Below are 23,628 nucleotides of genomic sequence, written 5' to 3'. Positions count from 1 at the left end.
AGGTCTCCCCTCAGTCTCCTCCAGGCTGAACAGACCAAGTGCCCTCAGCCGCTCCTCACAAGGCTTCCCCTCAAGGCCCTTCCCCATCTTCAGTGCCTTCCTTTGGACATTAACAGCTTAATAGCTTTTTTAGAAAGTTACAACACAATTATTATAAAGAATTACTCCCTATGCAAAACTCACCCTTTAAATTAGCAACTAGGCATAAGAATAAGACTTAATAGGACAACTGGATCTTCAAATGAACATCATGTTCATCTCTACCAATTATTTAACCTGTCTTTTCACTGCTCTTTTTCTCCCATTGTCTCTATATCAAGCCCCTTAAAATAAGTTCTCTATTTTCTATCAATATTTTTTTGCTTTATTAAGTGAGCACACCAGCTGAGAAACACTGGGTAACGAATTCGCCTTTGCAGACGCCATTCCGGGTACGGGCCCCCTCCAGCGAGGACACCCGCGCACGCGCGCTGTTCCGGCCCCGCCCACCGGGGCCGCTCTGGCGCATGCGCAGCCCCGCGCCCTCCGCCGCGTCCTCTGAGGGCCATGGCGGGGGCGCTGCGGAAGGTGAGGCGGTGCGGGGGCTTTGGCTGCGTCTTGCTCCGGCTCCAGCGCGGGGGCTTCCTTTCTGGGGGGGAGGGCAGGGGGTGCCCGAGCGGCGGGGTGAGAGCGAGCGGGGCACCCCGCGAGGGAAGGGCCGAGAGCAGCACAGGGCCCGGATGCCGGCGGGCCCGCGGTGTGGGGCGGCGGGGGCGCCGGCGCTGCCCCGGCAGCCGCTTGGTGAGGCGAGCTAGTCCCGCTCGGCACGCGCCCGGCTGGTGCCTTGGAATGGCCCCAGTCAGGTGTATGTGGAGTCAAAACAAAACGATCAGCGTGGAAATGGATGCTTAGGTATGCTAAGTATGTTTGTGCTCTCTGTGCAGACCACTGGACTTGTAGGATTGGCTGTAGTTGAAAACCCTCATGAGGTATGTCACGCATCTTGTTCTGTCGCTAATGGAAGCTGTCAGTGAGATCTAAGGTTTTTGTAATGTATTTTGTAGGTATGCTCTGTACCTTAAACTGCTGCCAACTTAATGAAACAGTAAAAATTTTACACAGCGATAAAGGAAGAAGATTAATTCTTAAAAATTTAATGGGTATTATTATAAGTTATTTTACACATCTACTTTTAGTGGCATGTGCTGATTTCAGAAACCTTTATGTAACTACTTTTATCAATCAGTATTTGATTTCTTTCGTCTGCAATGCCAGAACAGCTCTTTAAACTCAGTTCTTCATAAGTCTTACGTGATAGAGGGTGCAAAGCCACATCAAGGCCCTGTGGTGGCAAGCACTGTTGAGACTGGAATACTGCAGTGGTTCTTGGGAACTGCATTAGGTGGTTTTTGTAGCAATTTGGTGCTTACTTTTTATTTTCTCAGGCTCAGTGATGGAAATATGTTTGCCACATCATGCTTATTCAGGAGGCATGAGCTTTGAAAGAACTTCAGTAATTCTTTCAGTTCTCCACTTTGAAATTTCTTATTTTACAAAAATTTTATTTCAGAAATGCTTTTGGCACCAATACGTAAGAACACTGTTAAAAAGAACCATTGAAAAAATCACTTCTGTTCTATAGAAATGATTCTACTTTAGTCTACAGCCTTGTCAGACACCTTTTGAGTGAACTTACTACATTTTAGTGTTTTCAGTGACTTGAAAGCCAAGAGTAAAGAACTGGACAATGCTTTAGTTGAAGTATAGATTTGTTACCAGTCTCCTTTTTGTTTCCTGGGTTTTTTTCTTTGTATTTTTTTCGTATTCTGCTTTTATTTCTTACTATTCTGTAGGACATCCATTGCTCATCAATTAGATATAGTTATCCAGTCCAAAAGCTGCAGTTTCTTCACCCCAGTGTGTCCTTTATCCCTGCATTTAAATCCAGCAATAAAAGTTTCTGGTTTAATTTAAATCTATTTGTAACTCAGAACTTTCAGAGTATTTAGTATTAGAAACACAGCTTTTATTGTTTCCATTTTGCATCAAATGTACTTCAGATTGCAACTTTCTTTGTTTTTTCCTTTTTTTCCTTTTTTTTTTCTTTGAGGAATGTGACCATGGTAACTTTTCAGTCCCAGTTTTACCCAAATAGAGTTCAGTGGCTCAGACTTAGTTATTAGTTAATCCTACACTTCTGGATTGAATACCATAATCTTCTGTATTTTGTGTATAGATATTAAGTTAATTGAGTTAATAGGTTAAGTAAGACAAGAAGTTAAATAATTGTAGTTGTGTATTTTGACCATGTTTTGTGATCATTTCAGCGCCTGCGAATTCTGTACTCAAAAATACTTGGTGTCCTGCAAAACATTCCCAAAGATGCAGCATATAGGAAATATACTGAGCAGATCATAAATGAGCGATTTGATTTGGTGAAAAAGGTAAATACAGTGCTGTTTCATTAATGTTGCACATGAAAAAAAACGTAGGATGAGAAGACTGATTGTCAGAAGTCCTGACTGTTTTTCAGAAGCACACGTAACTTTCAGGTATTAGTTCAGAAATAACTGAAGTATCAAGGTTTATTTTTGTGATCTTTTTATGACATATTAAAAGCAATTGTTAATTTTCTACTGATGTTCTGTGAAAATTAGAAGAAAACATAGGGTTTTTTAAGATTTGTAGAAAAGTGGTAATTTTTACACACTTGCACTTAAAAATTCATGTGGTCTTACCAGTGTAGTATCCTAGTACAATCCTTGCCTTCAATATTTTAAAACAGTTTTTGGTATATTAAACTATGCAATACTGGTGTATTTAAGGTGTATACTTCAAGATGTATACTAAAGCCTTTACCTGCTAATACTTCTGTGAGTGTCACTAAATAGTATTGATTCTTTGTATTTACCATTGAGAGTTTGATGTTTGTTTTTCAATAACAAATGAGTGTGAGATTTCTTTGATAATATAAAATGATAGAAGCCAGCTAATTTGATGGTAGCTCTGAGGAAGACTGGAAGACTAGAAGACTGGTTAAACTACTGTTTTCATGCTTCATATAGGCTTTCTGCTTCTGAGTAAAACATTTGTTTATATGTGTGTTTATATGTATTTGAATACACAGGAGAGTGATGTGCAAAAACTACAGGACAAACTGAACAGTGGTTGCATAGAAGAAGTCATTGTACAGGTAAAACAGGGAATATTAAGATGAAGTACAAATGGAGAAGTGGTTTTCAATGTTCCTTTGGCTGAGCTTCTGTTCAGGAAATTGACAGTTTTGCATATCTTCCTTTGCTGCAAAACAATCAAACAGAAAAAGAAATTGAAAACAAATTGTCATGTAGTGATTGGGATGACTAGCTAAAGCCTAACACAGTTAACAGTTTGTTGTATTATGCTTACAGATATACATGTATACCTACATTGCTTCTTACAGAGTCTGAATCAGTGGAAAGGGCAGAAGAGGATTGAATAATATTGGGGCATAATCCAAATAGACTGGAAAATATCATGTAGTTGTCATTGGGAATGTCTGGGTGAACAGACTGTCTGGGTATTGGGGGGGATTCAATTTTTTTTTAAAAACAAACCCCCAATTGATATTTATAGGTGAAATTTATGGTAGTCTGTGATCATGATAGATAGTGACATCACTGAGACGATGAACTGTGATGGAGCTAATTTAATACTTTGTCAATTGTATAGAATTTAAGAATTTGTTTGTGGTGTTTATTAACAGGCTGAAAATGAGCTTTCCCTGGCAAGAAAAATGATGCAGTGGAAACCGTGGGAGCCTCTAGTTGAAGAACCTCCTTCTGACCAGTGGAGATGGCCAATATAATTTTCAAAATGGTGTAACCTCTGTAAAAACAAAACTTAATTATTAATCTATTGTTACTGACAGTTGTCTTTAAATTAAAGATAATCACTTCATTAAAATATATTTTGTCCTAAAGTCCACTTTTATTTAGCGGTCTAAACAATGCTTCCAATTTCTTGCAAATACAGTTTTAAGAAAATTCTTTTGGCAGTTCTGCAACTTTTGGTTTATTTACTTTTTTTAGTTTATATTAACAGAGTATTTCTGCCTCACTCTTGAATTATTTTTATAATTCCTGTCCTGAACTGGCTGATTTTGCTGCCTACATAGCTAAACACTATTTCTGACTTCTGGGAAGTGCTGGAAAGAACCAAGATTGGCGAGGTGAGGGGGAGAAAGAAGATGACTCCGCACAGCAACAGGTTTCTTGGCTAGCAGGTAGGTTACCATACTTGGCATAACACCTGTGGCATAAGCTTTAGTATTGGAATCTTACAAAGGCTTTGTGTAGACATGTATATTTGTATTTTATTGATTCAGATCTTGAGTGTTAAGTGTTAGAGTAAATGGGGAAAGATCAGACTGGTGACGTGTCACTAGTGGGGTTTTGCAGGGCTCCATCTTAGGCCCTGTGCTCTTCAACATCTTCATGAATGACTTGGATAGAGGATTTGAAGGGATACTAAGTTTGCCAATGATGCTAAATTGGAAGGATCTGTTGACTCCCTCGAAGGCAGGGAGGCCCTGCAGAGAGACCTCGACAAATCAGAGGACTGGGCAACCACCAACCATATGAAATTCAACAAGGGAAAGTGCCGGATTCTTCACCTGGGATGAGGCAACCTTGGATGTACATACAGGCTGGGAAATGAGATGCTGGAAAGCAGTGCCGGGAAAGGGACCCAGGGATCCTGGTAAATGGCAAGTCGAATATAAATCAGCAGTGCCCTGGCAGCCAGGAGGGCCAACTGTGTCCTGGGGGGCATCAGACAAAGCATCACCAGATGGTCGAGGGAGGGGATTGTCCTGCTCTGCTTTGCACTGGTGCAGCCTCACCTTGAATATTGTGTGCAGTTTTGGGCACGGCAATGTAAGAAAGATATTAAGGTATTAGAGAGTGTCCAAAGGAGGGTAACAAAGATGGTGAAGGAAAGGCCTTGAGGGGAAGCCGTGTGAGGAGTACCTAAGGTCACTTGGTCTGTTTAGTCTGGAGAAGAAAGTGAGGGGAGACCTCATTGCAGTTACAACTTCCTTGTGAGGGAAGGAGGGGCAGACACTTCTCTCTTCTCTGTGGTGACCAGTGACAGGACCCGAAGTGTAGCGTTGGGGTCTTTATATGATAAAGAATGATGCACGCTCTTCTGAGGTGGAAATGAAAGAGGTTTATTTCAAATTTGGCACTTCCTTATATCCCCTAAAACCATGTGACCTTCTAACCAATGGGGTTGTCTGTCCCTGCGCATGTCCCTTGATTTCTTGGCCCCTGGGACACGCCTCCTACACCAAAGCAGTGGCCTGAAGTTGTGTCAGGGGAGGTTTAGGTTGGATATTAGAAAGAGGTTCTTCACCCAGAGGGTGGTTGGGCACTGGAACAGGCTCCCCAGGGAAGTGGTCACAGCACCAACCATGGCAGAGTTCAAGAAGTGTTTGGACAATGCTCTCAGGCACCTGGTGTAACTCTTGGGGATGGTCCTGTGCAGGGCCTGGAGTTGGACTCGATGATCCTTGTGAGTCCCTTCCAATTCAGCACAGTCTGTGATGCTGTTGTTCTGTCGTATTCTGGACAAATTGTTCTTTCTAATTCCTTTGCCCTGCTGTTGAGCTCCTCTTTTCCATAACTGGTAAGCAAACTGATCACACTGAGTTTCAGAATACCATTGAGTTCTCCCTGAAACCCTGTCCTTTAATAAAACATGCACTACTGCCAATCTGTAACTAAAGCAAAGTGATTGATACAGTTTATATCAAAATTCAGGGTTTTTGCTTCCCCACTTCTGTGTGTTCTTTGGGATTACATCAGAAAGACCTGGGGTTTCTTTCCAAGGCACAGAGACTCTCTTATCAAAATGATGGTCTTTGAAAGTTTCTGCATTTTTTTTATTAGATAATTCCTGCGTTTTCCCCCTTTCTCTGATGGTCCAACCAGATGATCTCTCTTCTGATTACACTAGTCAACCACAGCACAAATTGTTCTGTGTCAGGCAATACTTTAGATCAGTTACTGTAGTTCAAACAATAGTTCTGATTGTCTGTTTAAACAGACCAAGCATTGGGTATCCTTGCCACATCCTAATATAAAGAGTATAAAGCAGTAGGCCTTGCTGATGAAAATGTTCATGAAATCAATCCTGAAGTGATACTGTAGGAAGTTCCTGGAATTGTCAAACCCTGTTTCAATACATAATTTATTTTAAAATATAACGAAACCAAGAACTAAGAAGTATTATCAGTGTACATTCAATAAGTACATGGTTTTGAAAACAAACCAAAAAACCCCCAAACCACCCACATGGCATTTCACAGTTTATTTATTGTCTGTTTAAGACTGGGGACTCTGTTAAGAGTATTATTCTGTGTGTTAATATCCAGTATGTAGGCACTCTAAGAAGGCCTTGCTATTGCTATGACTCCTTATCCCTTGTTTGTCTTACCAATGAGTTTATCTCACAGTGAAGCCTTACAAATTACCAAATGATTTGGTATCTGGACAAAGGTTTGGTGATGTATTATGGTGGAATCTGCAACTAGTTAAAGGCTAAAGCGTCTCAGATTTGTTGTGATTTATGTAAATATGCTACCAGATTTTGTTAACGTAGCCCTTGAGAATAATTGACAAATAATTTATTTTCTTAATGGGAGTTGTTTAACCAATGGGGACACAGATAATCTTCTTATACCCCCCAGACCTCGTGTTACATTTGATGAGATTTTAGAGAAGTCATGTGTAATACTTTCCTGTGGGTCGAGTCAGCTTATGTTACAGTTGTACAAGGTCAGACCTTAATTTATCTAGCAACTGTGTATTTAATTTTAGAAGTATCACAGGACACCTCAGCTTGCAGGGCACCATTCCTGGCTGTTCAAAATGCAAGCCCCAGAGTAACAGTGGGAAGATAATGGTTTGAAAAGGTGAGAATATGGTATGCTCGCCAATTAGACTAACAGAGAAATAGTTTATAACTGTAATATTTAATTCACTGAGTCCAAATTTAGATTGCTATTAATTATTTTATTACTATGAATAACCTCTTTGCATGCCTAAAGGCCTTCTATTTATAGAGTGAAGCTAAGGTTGTCTAGTTTATTTTAAGGATAAGAAATTAGAATAACATTAACTCTCACAAAACTTCACATGTTTAAAAGCAATGAACACTTGATACACTTCTTTCCAAGGAAGAATGCAACTTCCATGATTAGCAAGTAGTTAATATTTTTTCCAATGAAAAAACAGTAATTTAGACAGCAACATCAAGAAGTAATGTCTAGTTTTTCAGTCATGAATGTAAAAAAATGAGAAAAATATCAGGCTACTCAAAATGTTGTTTAAGGAAAATATTCTTGGTAATACAAAAAGTAAAACTCCTTTAGAGTAAGCATTTGCAGTTGTTTCCAGTGATCTAGTGTATAGGTCTAGCAATTGATAAACAGCCAATGGAAGAAAATTTTGCTGCTACTTAGCCTTTTCATTGCCAGGTAGCGTAGCAGGGATGTCTCTGCTGCTGCTCAGTGTACCAGCCATGCTGTTATGTTCCCCTGTGATCCACGTAGAACATCCACACTTCAGTCAGACCTTGTCACTTCAGCAGAGCTTATTATCAGCAGTGATATAGCAAATCAGGCTCTCGAAGCGCGTATAGACCCCTGACAATGTGTCCAGCACTTGTGCTGTGCTGAGCTCTTTGACTTACTCTACCCTGTCACAGTCACTTGCTGCCTTACTGACTTTCTCATTTTATAATATGTTAATGTTTGTGGGATAAGATAATTTGAAAACAGCACACACAACTATTCTGAAACACTGCTCGTCTGAGACCTTACTGGTTAAGTCTGTGTTCAAGAAGATCTTTGTGTTGCCTGTGACATAATCAGTCAGGGGAGTATAGCAAAGCAGGAGATAGCTGCCACATGGGTATGGAAATTATATGACCAGAGAAAAGTTTCTAAACTAATTTATTCCTCTTATCTTTTGGAGAGAAAGGGGTGATAGAAAGGCAGTACATTTTTTCTGAAAATAAATGGATTTTATCACTAGACAACTATAATGCTCAGTGCTCTTAACTGTTCTTGGAATCACGGATGTTAGAGGGTATTGATCATCTCACAGGACTAAACCATATGTGAACAGTATTATAGGGATACTGTAATATACTAAAACAGACTTATTTTCAGGGAGTTTGCCATGTGAGGCTCTGATCTAAGGCCTGTATAAGTCTTCAGGAGCCTTTTTGCTTCAGGCTCTAGGGTAAATATAATGTTACAATTTTTTCCTTAATAAATTTTCTTATTAATAATAACCGTTATTAATAAATTAACTGTTCGTTTTCATTAGGAGCACCTCTTAGCTGCCAATGAAATGTTAATGAATTCTAAAATGTACTTTCCTTTTAGTTGATGGGAGGCTGAGGTTGTAGGTATGTTTATTGAGATATACTTCTAAAACTACTAGTCTAAGAGAGATTTTATCTTTGCTGTCTAAGGGGTGTGTGAGTCTTCAGAACAGTGCGTATTTGTGGATTAAATGATGGAAGCTGTCAAGTATCATCACAATTACAAAAGTGCTTATGAAAATGAGAGGATAAATACATAAAAAAACCTTGAGTCAGAATTCTCCTGCCTGTCAATAGAGCTCATAGGCCACGAGAGGTGAGGGAGAGCGGTATGTATGTCCACATTGTGGTGGCCAGTTTATCAGTCTAACTTACGTGTTAAATCTTTTGGACTGTTATGCTGCAGCCTTGATTAGAGACACAATAGGAAGGAAAAGAGAACCTATCAGAAAAGTATTGTCTCTTATGAATAATATAAATCTCTGTTCTTCTAAGTCCCAAATGAAAATGTTTCTGTGAACATCCCTTTATTCATGGACTCCTTTTTTTTTGTGTTCAGAGATGACACTCAAGACCAAAGTTGTATATTTTTTCCTTCAGACAAAATGGGATTTAAGTGCACGTTTTTTTCTACTTTCCTTCAGATTTCCTTCCTTGCAGTTAAAAATCAGACCATGGTTCCAGTACATATTGAAAGAGGTGGGAAACCGTATTATGTGGGAATCGGAATCCAAGAGTTTCTGAGTCAATCTGACTGTAAGCCCTTACTAATTTAATTTTGGTTTTGCAAGCTTTATTATAATATACTAAGTAATAAAGTATTTGTGAATGGGATTAAAATACTGGCTATGGTACTTTGATTGACTTACTGTTTATGAGAGCAATGTAGAAATTAATCTAAAAAGAAAGCTGATTAGTACTTTCCCTTGAGAATAATTTTCAGAAAATGTCCTCCAAATAACTTTTCCAGTGTTCCTTCTCTCTTCGCAGAATGACTAGAATGCACTAATCATAGTGCATTGTTCTGTGAAAAACATGCAACAGCTGTTTAGTATAATTGTTCAATATTTGTGCAACACTCTAATGAGAAGTGTTCAGTGTGGTAGATACAGCACATGACTGCACAAACTGTGGGAGTAGTAGTTTAAAATTAAAAAATAAAAAAGAATTCAACATCTGGTGTCCTCAGTCTGATTAAAGGACAAATGTGTTAAGCCACTAAGATGGAATCAAACAGAGAAACTGTCAAAACCCAAAGCTCACTTGGAAAAAACTAGGCAGGTGCAGCTAGACATATATTAACTTAAGGGTTTTTTCCTTAAGTGTCTTTTACCATAGATGAAGACTACATTTTACGCTTCAAAAACCTAGAAGGTTTTGTAGCGAGCAACATTCCTGGCCTTCCAGTTAGAGTCAGAATTTGCTAGCAAGATGGTCAGTTGATGTGATACCACTAGTAGAAAGGGTAGTGAACATAAGCCATAGTTAAAGCTGGTGATATGAGCAGACTGAATTTAAGTTGATGACTATAGTTAAAAGGTTTGACGTACTCTGTTACTAATCCACTGAGTATTTCAATGGCTCTCACACCTTGAAAATAATAGCTGGCATGGCTTGACCATCACCCGGGCTTTTGTACCCGGTACCTGTGAATGTCCATTAAACTGCATGACTGCAGAAGCAGTGCAGAGACTGCAAAGTTCTTCGTGTTTTTTGATAGGCCATACCTTGGAAGTATAAAGATAAAGCTATATTTGTGAGTGTTTGTGGTTTGTTCAGGGGGATTTTTTTACGTATTAAGGATCATTAAAAGTGATAATTAATGACACATGATGAGACCATTTTAGTGTACCACCTTGTGAGGAAAATAGGAAAATTGTAATGTTCATGAAGCAAGGTAAAACCCCTGAAATAAAATAGTCCTTTTGCAAATATGAGCTTTCTATATATTATTTTTTCTACTACATTTTGTTTATCTGTTGGAGTTTTTAAGGTCAAGTGTTTGAGCTTCAAGAACCTGTGAACCTGACATGTGCTTTGGAGGAAAGTGATCAAAGACGGTGGTTTCCACTGCACAAGGCTGCAGCTTGGCCAATTCCACAAATACTTGCACTCATTTTAGATGGCAAGTAAGGTAAAAATATCCCACAAGGTAAGGAGAGTAGCAAAGAAACACAGAGCAATAAACACAACAAGAGGCTAGAACTGTTTACTAAAAAAAGTATGATCAAGTCCTCTAAGGAGCATCTTGCTTATGTTGTTTAAATGTTCAGGCAAATTTTTCTGGTTTTGGAAAAGTTGCATCAATTTACGCCAGCAAATAACTTGGACCATTTTTAACATTTTGTTCAGAAACCAACAGACAACACAAAAATTACTATGTAATATTCAGTGTGTTTGGCAATACTTGCTAGGTTAACATAATTACAGGTGCTTTTTGTAGACTTAGTGTTTAAGGATTTCTGATTTATCTATGTTTTAACAGCCTTGTGCTTTAATTTTGTCTTATTTTTTTTCCCTTTATTACCTCTTATGAAACAATGTTGGAATACAAAACATGCAGTGGAGAAACAGCATTAAGCTTGACAGCAAAAGCTGGCTTTGTGGAAAATGTGTGAGTGTTAGTGGAAAACAGTGTTTATCCCAATACCTCAAATTACAAAGGAGAAACTCCACTTCTTATTGGTAATTGCCTCCTCTCTCTGGGTTTAAGCAATGTGAATGGCAGTGCTTCCTCTCTGTTATGTACTCATCCCAGTACTCCCCTTGGCTTGCATGGTTTAGATACTGGTCATCTTTTTAGATGAAACTAAATGCCCAGCACCTGGTAAAATGTACCCAGTGTTCAGTTCAGCACTCATCATACTTTAGGTGATCACCAGGCTGATCTTAAACATGCTTCTTCTGTTTTAGGTGATTGCTGAACTGCTTCTGAGAAAATGGGACCCATTTTTTGTTTAAGGTGCTTTCTCTGTATCTTCAGATGCTATAAGACCTTTACCAACGTGGTCCTATTTAACCATCTTAAGGTACAAGAACAGTACAAGAATAAGCCATTGTTTTAACTGGAGTATACTTTTTTTGCAGATCTGATGGTCAGTGGAGATTTTTAGTTTTGTCAGATGATTTGTTCAGGAGTAGGCAGATAGTTTTAAAAACGTCTCATCTCATTTCTGTCCCCTCTTGTGCTGAAAACAAGCTTCAACTGCATTTCTAAATAATACCACAGTCTAAAGAAAGATGATTCCTTTGGAAGATATTATGCTATTGGTAGACTTAAATGAACTTTACTATTCATGAATAATTTAGCTATACTAACTTCCAGTTTCTGTTAAATGTCAAAGCATCTTCATGCTTCTAAAGAGAATCAATCTGTGAAATTAATATGAGAAAATACAATATATAATACAATTATCAGTATTTATATATTCAGTTATCTGAATTTTTAGTAACTCTCATCAGATGCTATTACCATATTACCATTCTGAGGTGCTGAGACATTTGTAAGGGGTTCTTCTGCAATACTCTGCTTTTCGTTGCTTCAGTTCTTTTCGATGATTGTCTGTGAAACTTCAGCTATTTTTCAGCCATTGCTTTTAATGAATCCTGTGAAGAGTTAACTAGTGCTGACGAAAAAGGTCTTTCCCATTATAATGACAGTTTAGTTTCCTAAATGTTTCTGTATGTAAACTCCTGAAAGTGGGGTCTGTCAGCTATGTATCGTTTCTGTGATGCTTTTTATTTTTTATGTTTTTCTGTCACTTAGCACTGACAGTTGGATGTAGAGATTGTTGTGCAGCATACATTTCAATCTTAGTTTCAGTGAAATAGAGGATTGGGTGCTTAACACCACTTAATAGATGATTCTTATGATTTATTTGCTCCTTTTAATTTTAAAACCGATTGGAGGACTCTGTAGTAGAAAGGTAAATGCTGAAGAAGTATTTATCTAGTGGGATGATTTGGGCTTTCAGGTACATTTGGTAACACTGTACTTCAAAGCAATTGTGGATAATTATGAAGACTGTTGACTCTTAAAAACCTTCTTGGGTAATGGGACATTCACAAAAGTTTAATTTGCTAACCCTATGATGCTTATCTCCCTCAGCTGCTCCACCAGTCTGTGAAGGTATCTTCTATTTCAGAGGGTAGTCTAAAAGTAAAATTAAATTCTTACTTAGCATCAGTCTTTTACATGTAAATAATAGGCAGGTGTAGTTATCCATTAAAACCATGGAACCTCAAAACTATGGAACATGGCCTTTAAGTATGACAGATGTCAACTGTACTTTGGTTGACAACGACCACTGTGAAGACACTAGGATTAGAACTACCAGGTGGAAAAGAAAGTCAGAGGTGGAATTTTCCAGAGACACTGTAATGTTTGCAACAACTTTAGACACAATTTTAATATTGTGTTATTTTAATTGTTGTTTTCCTTGTGATACTTTTGCTTCTGTTTTCTCAGAATCAAAGTATTGCTGCTTTTGCCTTCCATGCCCCAAACTGACAGTTTTGAACTTGTGTTCGTGTACCTTGATTTCCGAAGCAGCTGAAATATTTATTTATTTACCAAATATTGGATTCCCAGATTTCTAGGACTGGAAATCTTTTTAAATTCTTTATATTGGAACACATAGAAAAGCTTTTCTAAACTTATTAGATTTCTTTAACTTTCAAGACAATACTTGAGAATATAATTATATTTTTAGCTACAAGAAGGGGCTCTTTTGAAATGGTATCCACTCTGATTAAATACAACTGTACTATCTACCAGCTGTGCATGAAATGCTGGTCAGCAATGCATGAAGATGCCAAACAGAGATGCAAAGACATTGTTGATCTTCTGAAGAATGGTGGAAATGTGAATATTAAGGGTGAATATTGAGTAACACCATTAGGTGTTGCTGATGAATATGGTCAATGTGATGTGCTGGAGCATCTTAATCATAAAGGTATGTAGTCAGGAAAAGAGAAATACACCTCTGCCTGGCTGCTCAGGTGTTTCAGAGTGATTATGGAAAAGGGAAGAAAGAGGAGTGATAAATGAGAAGATTTAGTTTCTTAGAAGGAAAGGAAGCATAGATGAGCATTCCTGCTAGACTGGAGTGATGCTTACAAGTTTCCATAGTGCATGTGAAAAGACTGGCTCAGTCAAGGAGAGACTTACTGCTATATGTGCCCTTTTTGCCCTTCTATATTTCTCTTTACTCCCTTCCCTCCCTTCTTCCCTTCCTTCTTCCCTCCTTCTGTCTCTCTCTGCCTTCTATCTTTCCTTCCACGAATAGAATTATATTGGTATTAATTAATGAAATGAACTATTTTTGAAATATGCCAGTTTGAAAGTCCTGTTATAACACTTAGAGTCAAAGCAGACCACAGCCAGGTGAGCACTTGAGCTTGTATCTGTACACCTCTTGTTTTGCCTTTGAGTTTTAAATTTGCCACAAGAAATATTTCTTGTTTTAGTAAAGTTTTAACTTAAACACATCTGAAAATGAAGAGGAAAGTACTCTGGGTTTGCTTTTATGATGATCTACAAATCACTTTGGATATAGGTTCTGTATCCTCCTTCAGTGTGGAGATGTCCAGGCCTTAGCAGATGATCATGCATCAGTACTGTTTAAAGTAGCTGGAGAAGGTAATCCAGACTGCATAGCCCTTCTTTTGGAATATAGAGGAAGGGGTAATGTGCATAATGAGGCCAGACTGCTTCCCATACACAAAGTGGCTTATTAGAAATTTAGGAAGGAAGTTTTAAGAAATCATGAGGCAAGATTCTGGAATTTCTCTTGCTTTCCTAACTAATGGAGTAGATATGTTTTTAGAGAAATACCTCTATTGAATAAAACAGTGACAAAAATTGCAGCAATGTTTTAATTTTTTTTTTTTTCATTCAGGCCTGTTTGCATGAATTAAGGGTTCACAAAGGTTACAAGTCAAAGAAAATGGCTTTTAAAGTAACATTCGTAGGCATCATTTTATGACTGTTGAAGGTCACTGCTAAAACTTTGTTTAAATTATCTTGTCTAATTGCTTTAAAATGTATTATTTTGGCATTTTTCTGCACAGATTTTGAAATTATGACTTGACGTGTTGTCTCTTTCAGTTCTGTTAGTCTATTGTTGTTCCTTGATTGAAACATTTAGCAGAAAAAGTGGGTTGTGTTTTTGTTGATTGCATGGATTATGTTCCTTCATGCATAAGAATGAAGTTTTTTCTAGAAACACAAGAAGAAGGGACAGAGATACATCAGATTGGGTAAATGTCTAACTTCCAGTTAATAATATTATGATTAATTATAGGAAACTTAAATTGCTTATGTCAGCTCACATTCATTCAAAATGTTTTAGCAGTCCAAATATGTCCTAGCTAAGAACCAGGTTGTGCCTGTCATCCAGTTCTTAGATTGAGATGATCTTTACCTATTACCACTGGTCATAAATTAGTTAATTGGACTGCAATATGGCAAATGTGCACCTGCTGCAAATTAATCTCGTAAGGAATTTAGGGCCATGATTTAGTGGTGGACTTGTCAGTGTTATGTTAATGGTAGGACTTGATCTTAGAGGTCTTTTCCAACCTAAATGATTCTATGAGTCTATGAATTTCACTGTTGTATGGGAAGCCTTTTTAGTTAAGCAGGGCCACTGAGGTACTTATCCAACTCCTTATTAACTGACATAATTGCACAGCTATAGGGCACAAAGTTTTTTTATTGAGGAATATTGCTCCCACTTCCATCCTTCTTTTTGCTTTCTTGATCTCTCAAGTCTATTAATTGTTCAAGGATTATCATAAGGCATGTTTTAGATCCCTTATGTTCAAGGTGGTACATGGTGTGCAATCACCATGTGTAGCATAATTTCCTTACTTTGATTTACACAATAGACAATCTAGAGTTGCCATTATTAATTCTATAATTGACTATTTCTACTGGGTGCTTTAATTTTGAATCGTCTACCATTGGTTGCACCAGAGATAGATTTCACCAAACTTAACTTAAAAAAATGACTTGGGGAATGTACTAAATGTTCTCTTTGCACACATTGATTTTATTTGACTTTTAAAATAATTTTAAATAGAACTTGATTTAACATCAGCTGTTAAAAAACATATTTAGGTTCAAAACTGGTACTCTGTATTTAATTTTTGCTTCAGTATTTTTCATTAGCATGCAGAGGAACTATTTTTTCTAAGTGTCACAGGAACATCCAAAGAACTTGGTACTCTTTACTGCTGATATTTCAAGTGTGGTGCAAGTTTTTTTGACGTTCAGGAAGACTAAGTTAAATGAAATCTTTGACTGATATCAGTAGCAGAAGTATTTGTTCAGCATACTCAGCAGGCCCAAGGATGGTAAGGTCTGGTCCTGCTACCTTATTGATACAGCAGAAGTAGAAAATGCTGTGGCTGTCTTCAACATGCAACTTTTAAAAGGTGCACCTAGGGAAAGGAGAGATTGTTCATCAGTGTGCATATATCCAAAAGGGAGACAATAATGTTGAACAGATATCTGACAGAAGATCTTTGATTAATATGGGCATTGTGTGTCACCACAGTTCTGAAGCTGAGTGGTATTTTATTCAGAAGTAACAAAATAATAATGCCTCAAGGTAATAGATTTTTATGTTAATTTTATTAGAGCATATTTTGAGATTGTGAACTAACTTACAGTCATTGTCAATGGCATTGATTTTTCCACCATTTTTCTCTGACTTCTTTAGATAATCCTTTCTTTTTGAAACATCTGTGTCGTCTGAAAATATGTAAACTCGTGGGCTTAAAGAGACTCCAGAAACTGTCATCCATGAAGAAATTTCCACTTCCACCAGTTCTCAAGAACTTAATTCTATATAAAAAATATGATCTGTATGGAAAAGGGTTGTATTTAGAATAGTTTTAAAAAATAACTGTATACAGTCTGTAATTTGACTAATTTCTTCATTTTTTTAACGAACTGAATAACTGTTTGATGTTTCATATACCTTCCCAACATTCTGATTTTTTTGTTAGTTGTTCTTTTATGGGAACAAATTTCTTTTCAGAATTAAAATGTTGTGGCAGTTTGAGCCACATTAGAAATCTAAAATCCAATTTTTAGGCTTCTCCCCACCCCTTCCCACAATTTGTCCTAACACCGGAGAGAAACTTTCAGACCAGAGGCTTCTGTAGGGGAAGGGGGAAGTATATACATTTATTTACACAAATAAATACTATACAAACTAAAGGCAACTATATATATATCTATTACATTACTCCTTTCAAACCCCTCCTTTAACTTTAGTCCAGGAGCGGCCTTTAAGGCTGACATGTAACACAGTCTTTTGCTATGGGAGTGTTCTGGGCTCCTGAACGCTCCCCCCTCACCAGGTTCTAGTTGTTTGTTGTAGTCTCTCCTCCTCATGAAGTCTGAGAAGATAGCTTTGAGTCCTTGCTCTTTTGCTGATGATTTCTCCCTCTCAGTGTCTCACCTCGGTTCGTAGGCTGCTGTAGTGTAGCTTGTCAAGCATCCACGTCCTGGAATCCTCATTCCTCCACATCAGTTCTCAGCTGCCCCTGGTCAGCTTCGGCAGGTAACTCTTGAGCTCTTGGCTCGTCTCCAGTTTTACCTGGGACTCTTCTCCCAAGCGCCGGGCCTACTTCCACAGCCCAGTCTCTTGGCTCAGCTTCAAGTTGAGCCTCTCCTCCACTTACAGTGGAGGGAAAGAAGAAGCCCCCCTCTACAGCTTCACTGCAGAAAAGGAGGGGGAAGAGGGCTTGGCTACAAAGCCTGTCTCTCTCCTCTTACCTCAGGTGCTGTGAAATTCTTCTTTCACACACTCCAAATGCTGACTCTAACTCCAGCCAAAGGCTGAGTTGGGGGGTCGCAGGGCTCCCCTCTCCCCCCCAGAGGGGAAGAGAGGGAGCCCAGCCAGCCCCTGGCCTTGTCCACCTACACCCAACAGATACCAACAGCAAAACAACCAAGACAGAACTGCCAGCAACTTCTGGTGCTGTGATATATGATTTTGAGCAGAAGCGAACAACATCCATGGTGATTAGCTCTCCAGGGAACACTGTCCTGGCACCCAATCACCTCTGAGCCCCCCAGCCTCTCAGGGGGGCCAATCTCAACCTATGACAAATGTTAAAACTCATGTTTTAACACAATATTGTGCTATCCAAATATAGGCTAAATCAGAATATGGCTATTGTAGTAATTATGTATAACAGTATATTCTAAATGGGAATTCAGATGAATAAATGATAAAAGAAGAATTTTCATTATGGACTTCCACATGAAGATGAGAAATATGGTTGCTGCTCTCCGTTAGTGGCATTCATTTATCTGTAACAGAAAATAAATGTCTAATTTAGCTTGGCAATAAAAAAATAAATCACTAAATGCACATTTCTGTCATGTAATTGGCCTGAAATACAGCACATTTTGTACTTTGAAGATCCTAGTCCTGTAAAAAATTCATTAAACACTTAAAAGGTCTTTTTGCCAAGTGTTAGCTCCTGGCTACAACTGCTGTGTGTGCATGATTCAAGGCTTGGCAAAATTTGAGGCACTTTAAGTAGGCTCTTTTAAAGAAAGAGTAGATTTTGATGGGCAATCGAACCAGGAAATCAAGTAGCATATCCCCTTGGTTGAGGAATACTGTAACTTTTAATAATGGTTCCTTTAGAGTTTTGGCAGATCACTTCTTTTTTGACCACACTAAACAACACTCTGTGATGCTGTGGTACACTTCAAAGTATTCTTCTGCACATCTAGAAAAAAAATCTAATACAATAAATTTAAAGAATATTTAATTAAAAATTGATTGCAGTTACTCCCTTTGTTCTACCACCCCTTTCATCTTGAGGAAGAAAAAAGAATCCAAGCCCTCTAAACTAAGAAAATATTACAGTTGGCAGTTGTTAAGATTACATAGAGCATAGTCAATTTAGCTAAACACAGCATCAAGTGTTTTGGTTGGAAGGGACCTTAAGGATTATCTAGTTCCAACCACCCTACCATGGCCAGAGACACCTTTCACTAGACCAGCTTTCTCAAAGCCCTGTCCAACCTGGCCTTGAACAGTTCCAGGGATAGGGCAGCCACAATTTCTCAGGGCAACCTGTTACTTAAGAGATATGCTGGTTATCACATACATACATACATTCACACAACCCAAAGGTCAGCTTCAGTATGCTTCTACCCTGCTCCCTACACTGGCTCTCCCTGTTCTTCAGAACTTCTCCCTATTTGCTGGATGTCATTGTCATATAAAACTTGTTAACTTCTGAGTCAGAGATGTAAATTCCATTTCCAAAGGCAGCTATATCAGTCCTTTGTGTGTCCATCCCTTCTCACAACAGATTTACTGGACCAGATGGAAGGAGTGAAAATTACTGGTCTAGGACATATAGGAGTTTGAACAGAAATCTTAATTCCTCCTTGTGCTCTCAGAAGGGCTACTATTCAGCTGGCTTTCAAAGTCATATCCTCTGGTTTTTTGCCAGAAATTTTGACCAGGATGAAAAAGAATAACTTGGTCATTTGTGAAAAACTTCTAGGTATCTGGCATCTGGGCCCAGCCTCTGACAGGAGGATGCCCCAGCTGACTGGTGACTGCAGGCATAGCCTGAGCATACAGAGCCCAGTGGACCCAACACAGCTGACTCCAAGTCAAGGATCCACTGACCAATACATCCTGGACATACCAGGCTAAATGTGTGTGTGCTTCATAACCTATAAACTGATATTTCTGCGTGGGAATTTCTAAACAGAAATATGGGCTTAATGACAATTGTGGTAATTTTAATGAATACAGTGACCACAATGCAAGAGTCTGGGTAATTGCCTATTTGATATAGTGTACTGCAACCAGCAAAGGAAACATGATCAAATAGGGCTTTAGACAGGAGATTTTAAACACTTTCTGTGACTAGAGCCAAATTCCACTAGTAATTTTAGTCCACAGGCAAAGGTTTATATTTAGGACTTTATACACACTTCAGGCCCTAGTTACATTGCCTGCAGCATCAAAGCATTCAGATCTAAGACTGAACATTACCCTAAATGTTTAAAATACCATGAACTAGTCTTTTGAATATCATTAGGTAAGGTAAAAAGACATGGTATTGTTGTGTTTATCTTTTTATCAATACATCTGGGCCCTTTTTGTTGTTTAGTAGCCTGTTATAGAAGGTGGCCTAATCCTGGTTTAAAGCTTCTCTGTCATTCACAGTTGAAGCTCTGTCATTCAAAGTTGGAAACTATTCTAAATACATCCCTTCTCCATACAGATCATATTTTTTATATAGAATTAAGTTCTTGAGAACTGGTGGAAGTGGAAATTTCTTCATGGATGACAGTTTCTGGAGTCTCTTTAAGCCCATGAGTTTACATATTTTCAGATGACACAGATATTGAAGTTAAGTTGAAGCTTAATTTATTGAAAACTTCCCCCATCCCTCCCTCCCCTCACCCCAGATGCTAAAGGAATTACAGCATTATGAGAAAGTGTCTTTCATGTTTTCGAGGCATCTGTGAATGGAGGTAGGAGAAGGAAGACTTTATTTTAAATGGAATATGAGGTGAGAAAGTCATGGAAAGGGAGCTGTTTTCCCCTGGTCGTGTTTATGGTACAGCTAGGAATTGAACACGGGTCTTTTGACTCCCATATTTTGCAGCCAGACTACTGAATAATACTTTTATATACTTGAGTATGTGGTGGTAGGAGCAAGAAATGTAACTGGACCAGAACTGGTGACTGTGCAAAAAGAGGCAAAGGCATCAGCCTCAGCTGGAAGAATAAATTGGTAGGAAAAAACTACTTTTTCTTTTCCCTGCTTAGACTATGATTGAACCCTTGCAACACTGGAATTTAATTTTCTCTGCTATTTGGGTGTGTCTCACAGGGTGTTCCACGGCAACCCAATTCCATGGCATGCCCCCCCCCCAGTGATGTTGTCTAGAAGTAATTAAATGCTCTGGCACCGATTCAGGCATGCTCAGGGGCAGGGACTCCTATGGATTTGAGGACAATGTTTGAAATCAGAGGTATCATTTGGTCTCTGTTTCTTATAAAATCTGACACAAGCAGCTGCAGGAGACAGATGAGCTCTCCAAGAAGCCAGACATTCAACAGTGGTTACATCAGCCTTTGCAGCACCCATGGGATGGACTTTGTAGCTGTCAGTGTTTTCATAGCTCAGTGAAGGAAGGACCAAACCATAGCCATGAGTCCTGTATATGACCATCTGTTCACTGTAGGGACCAAAATGTCTTGCGGGTTATCCATAAAACTCCATGCACTGGCTAAACATCAAATTTTGGCAGCTGGCATGGCAGAGCCTGTGCTGGGTATCAAGGTGGTGGGAGTATGGTGAAGGGGTGGGCAGCAATTTTACTGTTTAGCTGCAGCAGTCCGTGTTCTGGCACAGGCTCTTAGTGCCTGACCTGCACTTTCTCAGACTATTGCCGTTAGTACAAGAGTCACACATGAAAGAACAGTGACAAAGTCACAAGCTCTTTTTGTGTCTGCTGTGAGGTAGAGCAAAGGGATTTTTTCTGACCCTTACTTGGGACAGAAAAAAAAGCCTTCTAAAATATCCAGCTGTTTGGCTATGATTTGCAAGGAGAAAAGTGACATAAATTCATTATCATTTATCTCTGTAGAATAAGTCTTATCTCTTACTTTCCTTTCACTCCCAGGGGCTGGAGCACAAGTCTTATGAGGAGCAGCTGAGGGAGCTGGGGTTGTTTAGCCTGGACAAAAGGAGGCTCAGGGGAGGCCTTAATGCTCTCTACAGCTGCCTAGAAGGAGGTAGTAGCAAAGCGGGGGTCAGCCTCTTCTCCCAGGTAACAAGTGACAGGACAAGAGGAAATGGCCTCAAGTTGTGCTGGAGGAGGTTTAGATTGGGTATGATGAAAAAATTTTTCACAGAAGGCATTGTAAAGCCTTGGAACAGGCTGCCCAGGGAAGTGGTGGAGTTACCATCCCTGGAAGTGTTCAAAAAACATGTAGATCTGGCACATGAGGACATGGTTTATTGGTGAACATGATAGTGGTGCTGGGTTGATGACTGGACTTGATGATCTTAAAGGTCTTTTCCAACCTTAACAAGTCTGTGATTCTGTAATTTAATACACATCTAATCAACAGCTTCTTACCCTCACCTGTGTCTTCTGTGGAACCAGCTTTGCCTATCTGGTATACTCTTCCACTGCTATCATCTGCTTGCTAAATCAGTCTTTTTAAAGCCTTCCCCCTACTTTTTTATTTCATGTGAGCCTTGAGACCTCTACTAAGGAAAATTGTATTAAGAAAATTAATTTCAGACAAAGTGATTTTAAGCCTTAATGGTCCTATTATGCTTTTTTTCCCCCGACCTTTCTACTGGAAGTTATTTGTTTAGGCTGCAGTAATTAAAAATGACACCTTGCCACTCAAGATGTCTGTCCTTCAGCGTCCACTTCTGTGCCCTATGGATAAAGATCTTAGCTCAAAAATACACCATCTGTTTCCAAATGCATGGAGCAACTTCAAAGAAATCCAACCCTAGTCATTACCAGGACAAATGCTGAATCTGAAAGAAGTACATGGGAAAATGCACAAAATTGCTGTAAAATATTTAAAGATATATATTGCACTGGGAATAATTTTCTGTCCCTTAAGTGTCACTCACACCAGCAAAAGAGGTACTTGGATCAGGAGAAATATTCCTCAAGGAACTCACGTTTTGTGGTTCTGAAAAGATATAAAAATATATTAATGAATGTTTGGTAATCATAGGACTGCTATAATAGTGTAGCTCTGGTGACATGTACAACGTGTTTACATTTAATTTTAAAAATTAAAATTTTTTGTAGAAATCTTTACATTTGATTGGGCAAACCCATTGCCTTTTGCCCACATGTTCTGTATATGGTAGATATAGTGCCCAGAACTCCCATTGTCATTAATATGGACTAATAAAAAAAAAAAAGACATAATTAAAGACAGTAAAGTAGAGAATTTACCTGGTTAGTACTGCTGCTTGTATTTAATTCCCTATGAAGTACATCACTTGTTTATATTACTGGCATCTCCTTTTAAAAGAAAATCTTCATAAACACATACACAAGGAAATGTTAAATATGGAAGTAAGTAACTGTCTTGCTCTCTGTGTATAAACGAACAGAGTGATTTTTTAATCTGAGTGACAAACAATAGGTTTGGCTAAGCTACATGGGAGAACTGTCTGGGACTAAGACATTAACAAAGGATGAAATCCATGTGCTTTTTATAATCACTTATAGTTTAATAATTGCCTGACTTGCACATGCAAATTACAGTGTATTTGCAAATACCACTGCAAATAATATAGTGGTTACATTGGCATATGCTTTTTTTTTTGAAAGAATAGGCTAACTGCAGATGCCAAAAGAGAATCCCATTGCAATTGCACTTCCAAAACTCACATTTTTTGTGCATAGAGCAGTTCCTCTACTACTTTCTTTGCAATACAGCGGCTTCTACTTCCTGTCTGAACCTGTTGAGCAATATCACGATGTAATTCCAAACAGCTGCTGTGGTCACCCTATGTCTGTACATCAGTAGCAAGTGAAATGATTTCTATATATAGTTTGTAAATCTGTTGGCAACGTTTGTAAAGCACACTGAGATTCTTCCTGAGGAATGAGAGCAGCTATATGAAAGCAAGAGCATTAAGACCATTATTGCGTACAAAGTAGTTTATCTTTTTGGTGTGGCAGAAATGAGGAAATGGCCAGTCTGCAGAGATGTGGAGAAGCACTTGCTTTGGGCAAAACCCTGGCAGGAATACTTTGTGCTGTCAAAGATAAGCAGGTTCATCTCACGCTGTTATTACAGAACATGACATTGTACTGACACAAGATGATTAAAAAGTATTGGCTCTGTAGGAAGGAAAGAAAACTGGGAATGGAAATGACATCTATTCAATAAGATTTATTTGTCCCCCTTGCCTTCCCAATTTTAGAGTGATTCAGGTACACAAAAGGAGCAATAAATCCCAACTCTGCTGCACCTTTGGCACCCAGCTGCATGACTCTTTGTATAATAAACCTTCAGGATCCATGCACAAAGGACACTAGGTGCTTTTGCAATGTGAGCAGTGAGTTCTTCTTTTAATTAAAGGCTGAGGAATTTTTTAGTCCAGAAATGTTCTTAGTTTCACCTAGAGTAATTTTTCCCTCCAGTGCTTCCCTCAGGCAGGTCGACCTCTTGATTCCCCTTCCAAGATACATCCTTACTCTCTTCTCATCAATAGCACTAA

The 23,628-nt window shown here is 38.6% G+C and overlaps 2 protein-coding genes across 3 annotated transcripts; both read left to right on the top strand.

The window, feature by feature from the left end:
• Window positions 1-480: 480 nt before the first annotated feature.
• Window positions 481-3,940, top strand: NDUFA5 (NADH:ubiquinone oxidoreductase subunit A5). Of its 2 annotated transcripts, XM_032687214.1 has the most exons (5): window positions 481-567; window positions 924-968; window positions 2,307-2,423; window positions 3,107-3,172; window positions 3,725-3,940. In XM_032687214.1, exons 1-5 carry the CDS (start codon window positions 547-549, stop codon window positions 3,824-3,826), a joined length of 351 nt encoding a protein of 116 aa, XP_032543105.1. In that variant the 5' UTR covers window positions 481-546; the 3' UTR covers window positions 3,827-3,940. The 2 variants fall into 2 exon arrangements, with proteins under 2 accessions (XP_032543105.1, XP_032543104.1); XM_032687213.1 differs by lacking the exon at window positions 481-567 and having other exon boundaries at window positions 888-968.
• Window positions 3,941-6,928: 2,988 nt separating this feature from the next.
• Window positions 6,929-16,343, top strand: ASB15 (ankyrin repeat and SOCS box containing 15). The gene is given in 7 exon segments (XM_032687831.1): window positions 6,929-9,108; window positions 10,346-10,477; window positions 10,879-11,037; window positions 13,065-13,311; window positions 13,911-14,082; window positions 14,471-14,610; window positions 16,075-16,343. Coding segments are annotated over 7 exon segments (1,251 nt in total). The 5' UTR covers window positions 6,929-8,885; the 3' UTR covers window positions 16,253-16,343.
• Window positions 16,344-23,628: the final 7,285 nt, after the last annotated feature.

The sequence above is a fragment of the Chiroxiphia lanceolata genome, chromosome 5, assembly GCF_009829145.1.
Source record: "Chiroxiphia lanceolata isolate bChiLan1 chromosome 5, bChiLan1.pri, whole genome shotgun sequence".
Classification (NCBI taxonomy): Eukaryota; Metazoa; Chordata; class Aves; order Passeriformes; family Pipridae; genus Chiroxiphia; species Chiroxiphia lanceolata.
Note: the sequence above shows the minus strand (reverse complement) of the source record. Positions and strands in the feature narration are given on the sequence as shown.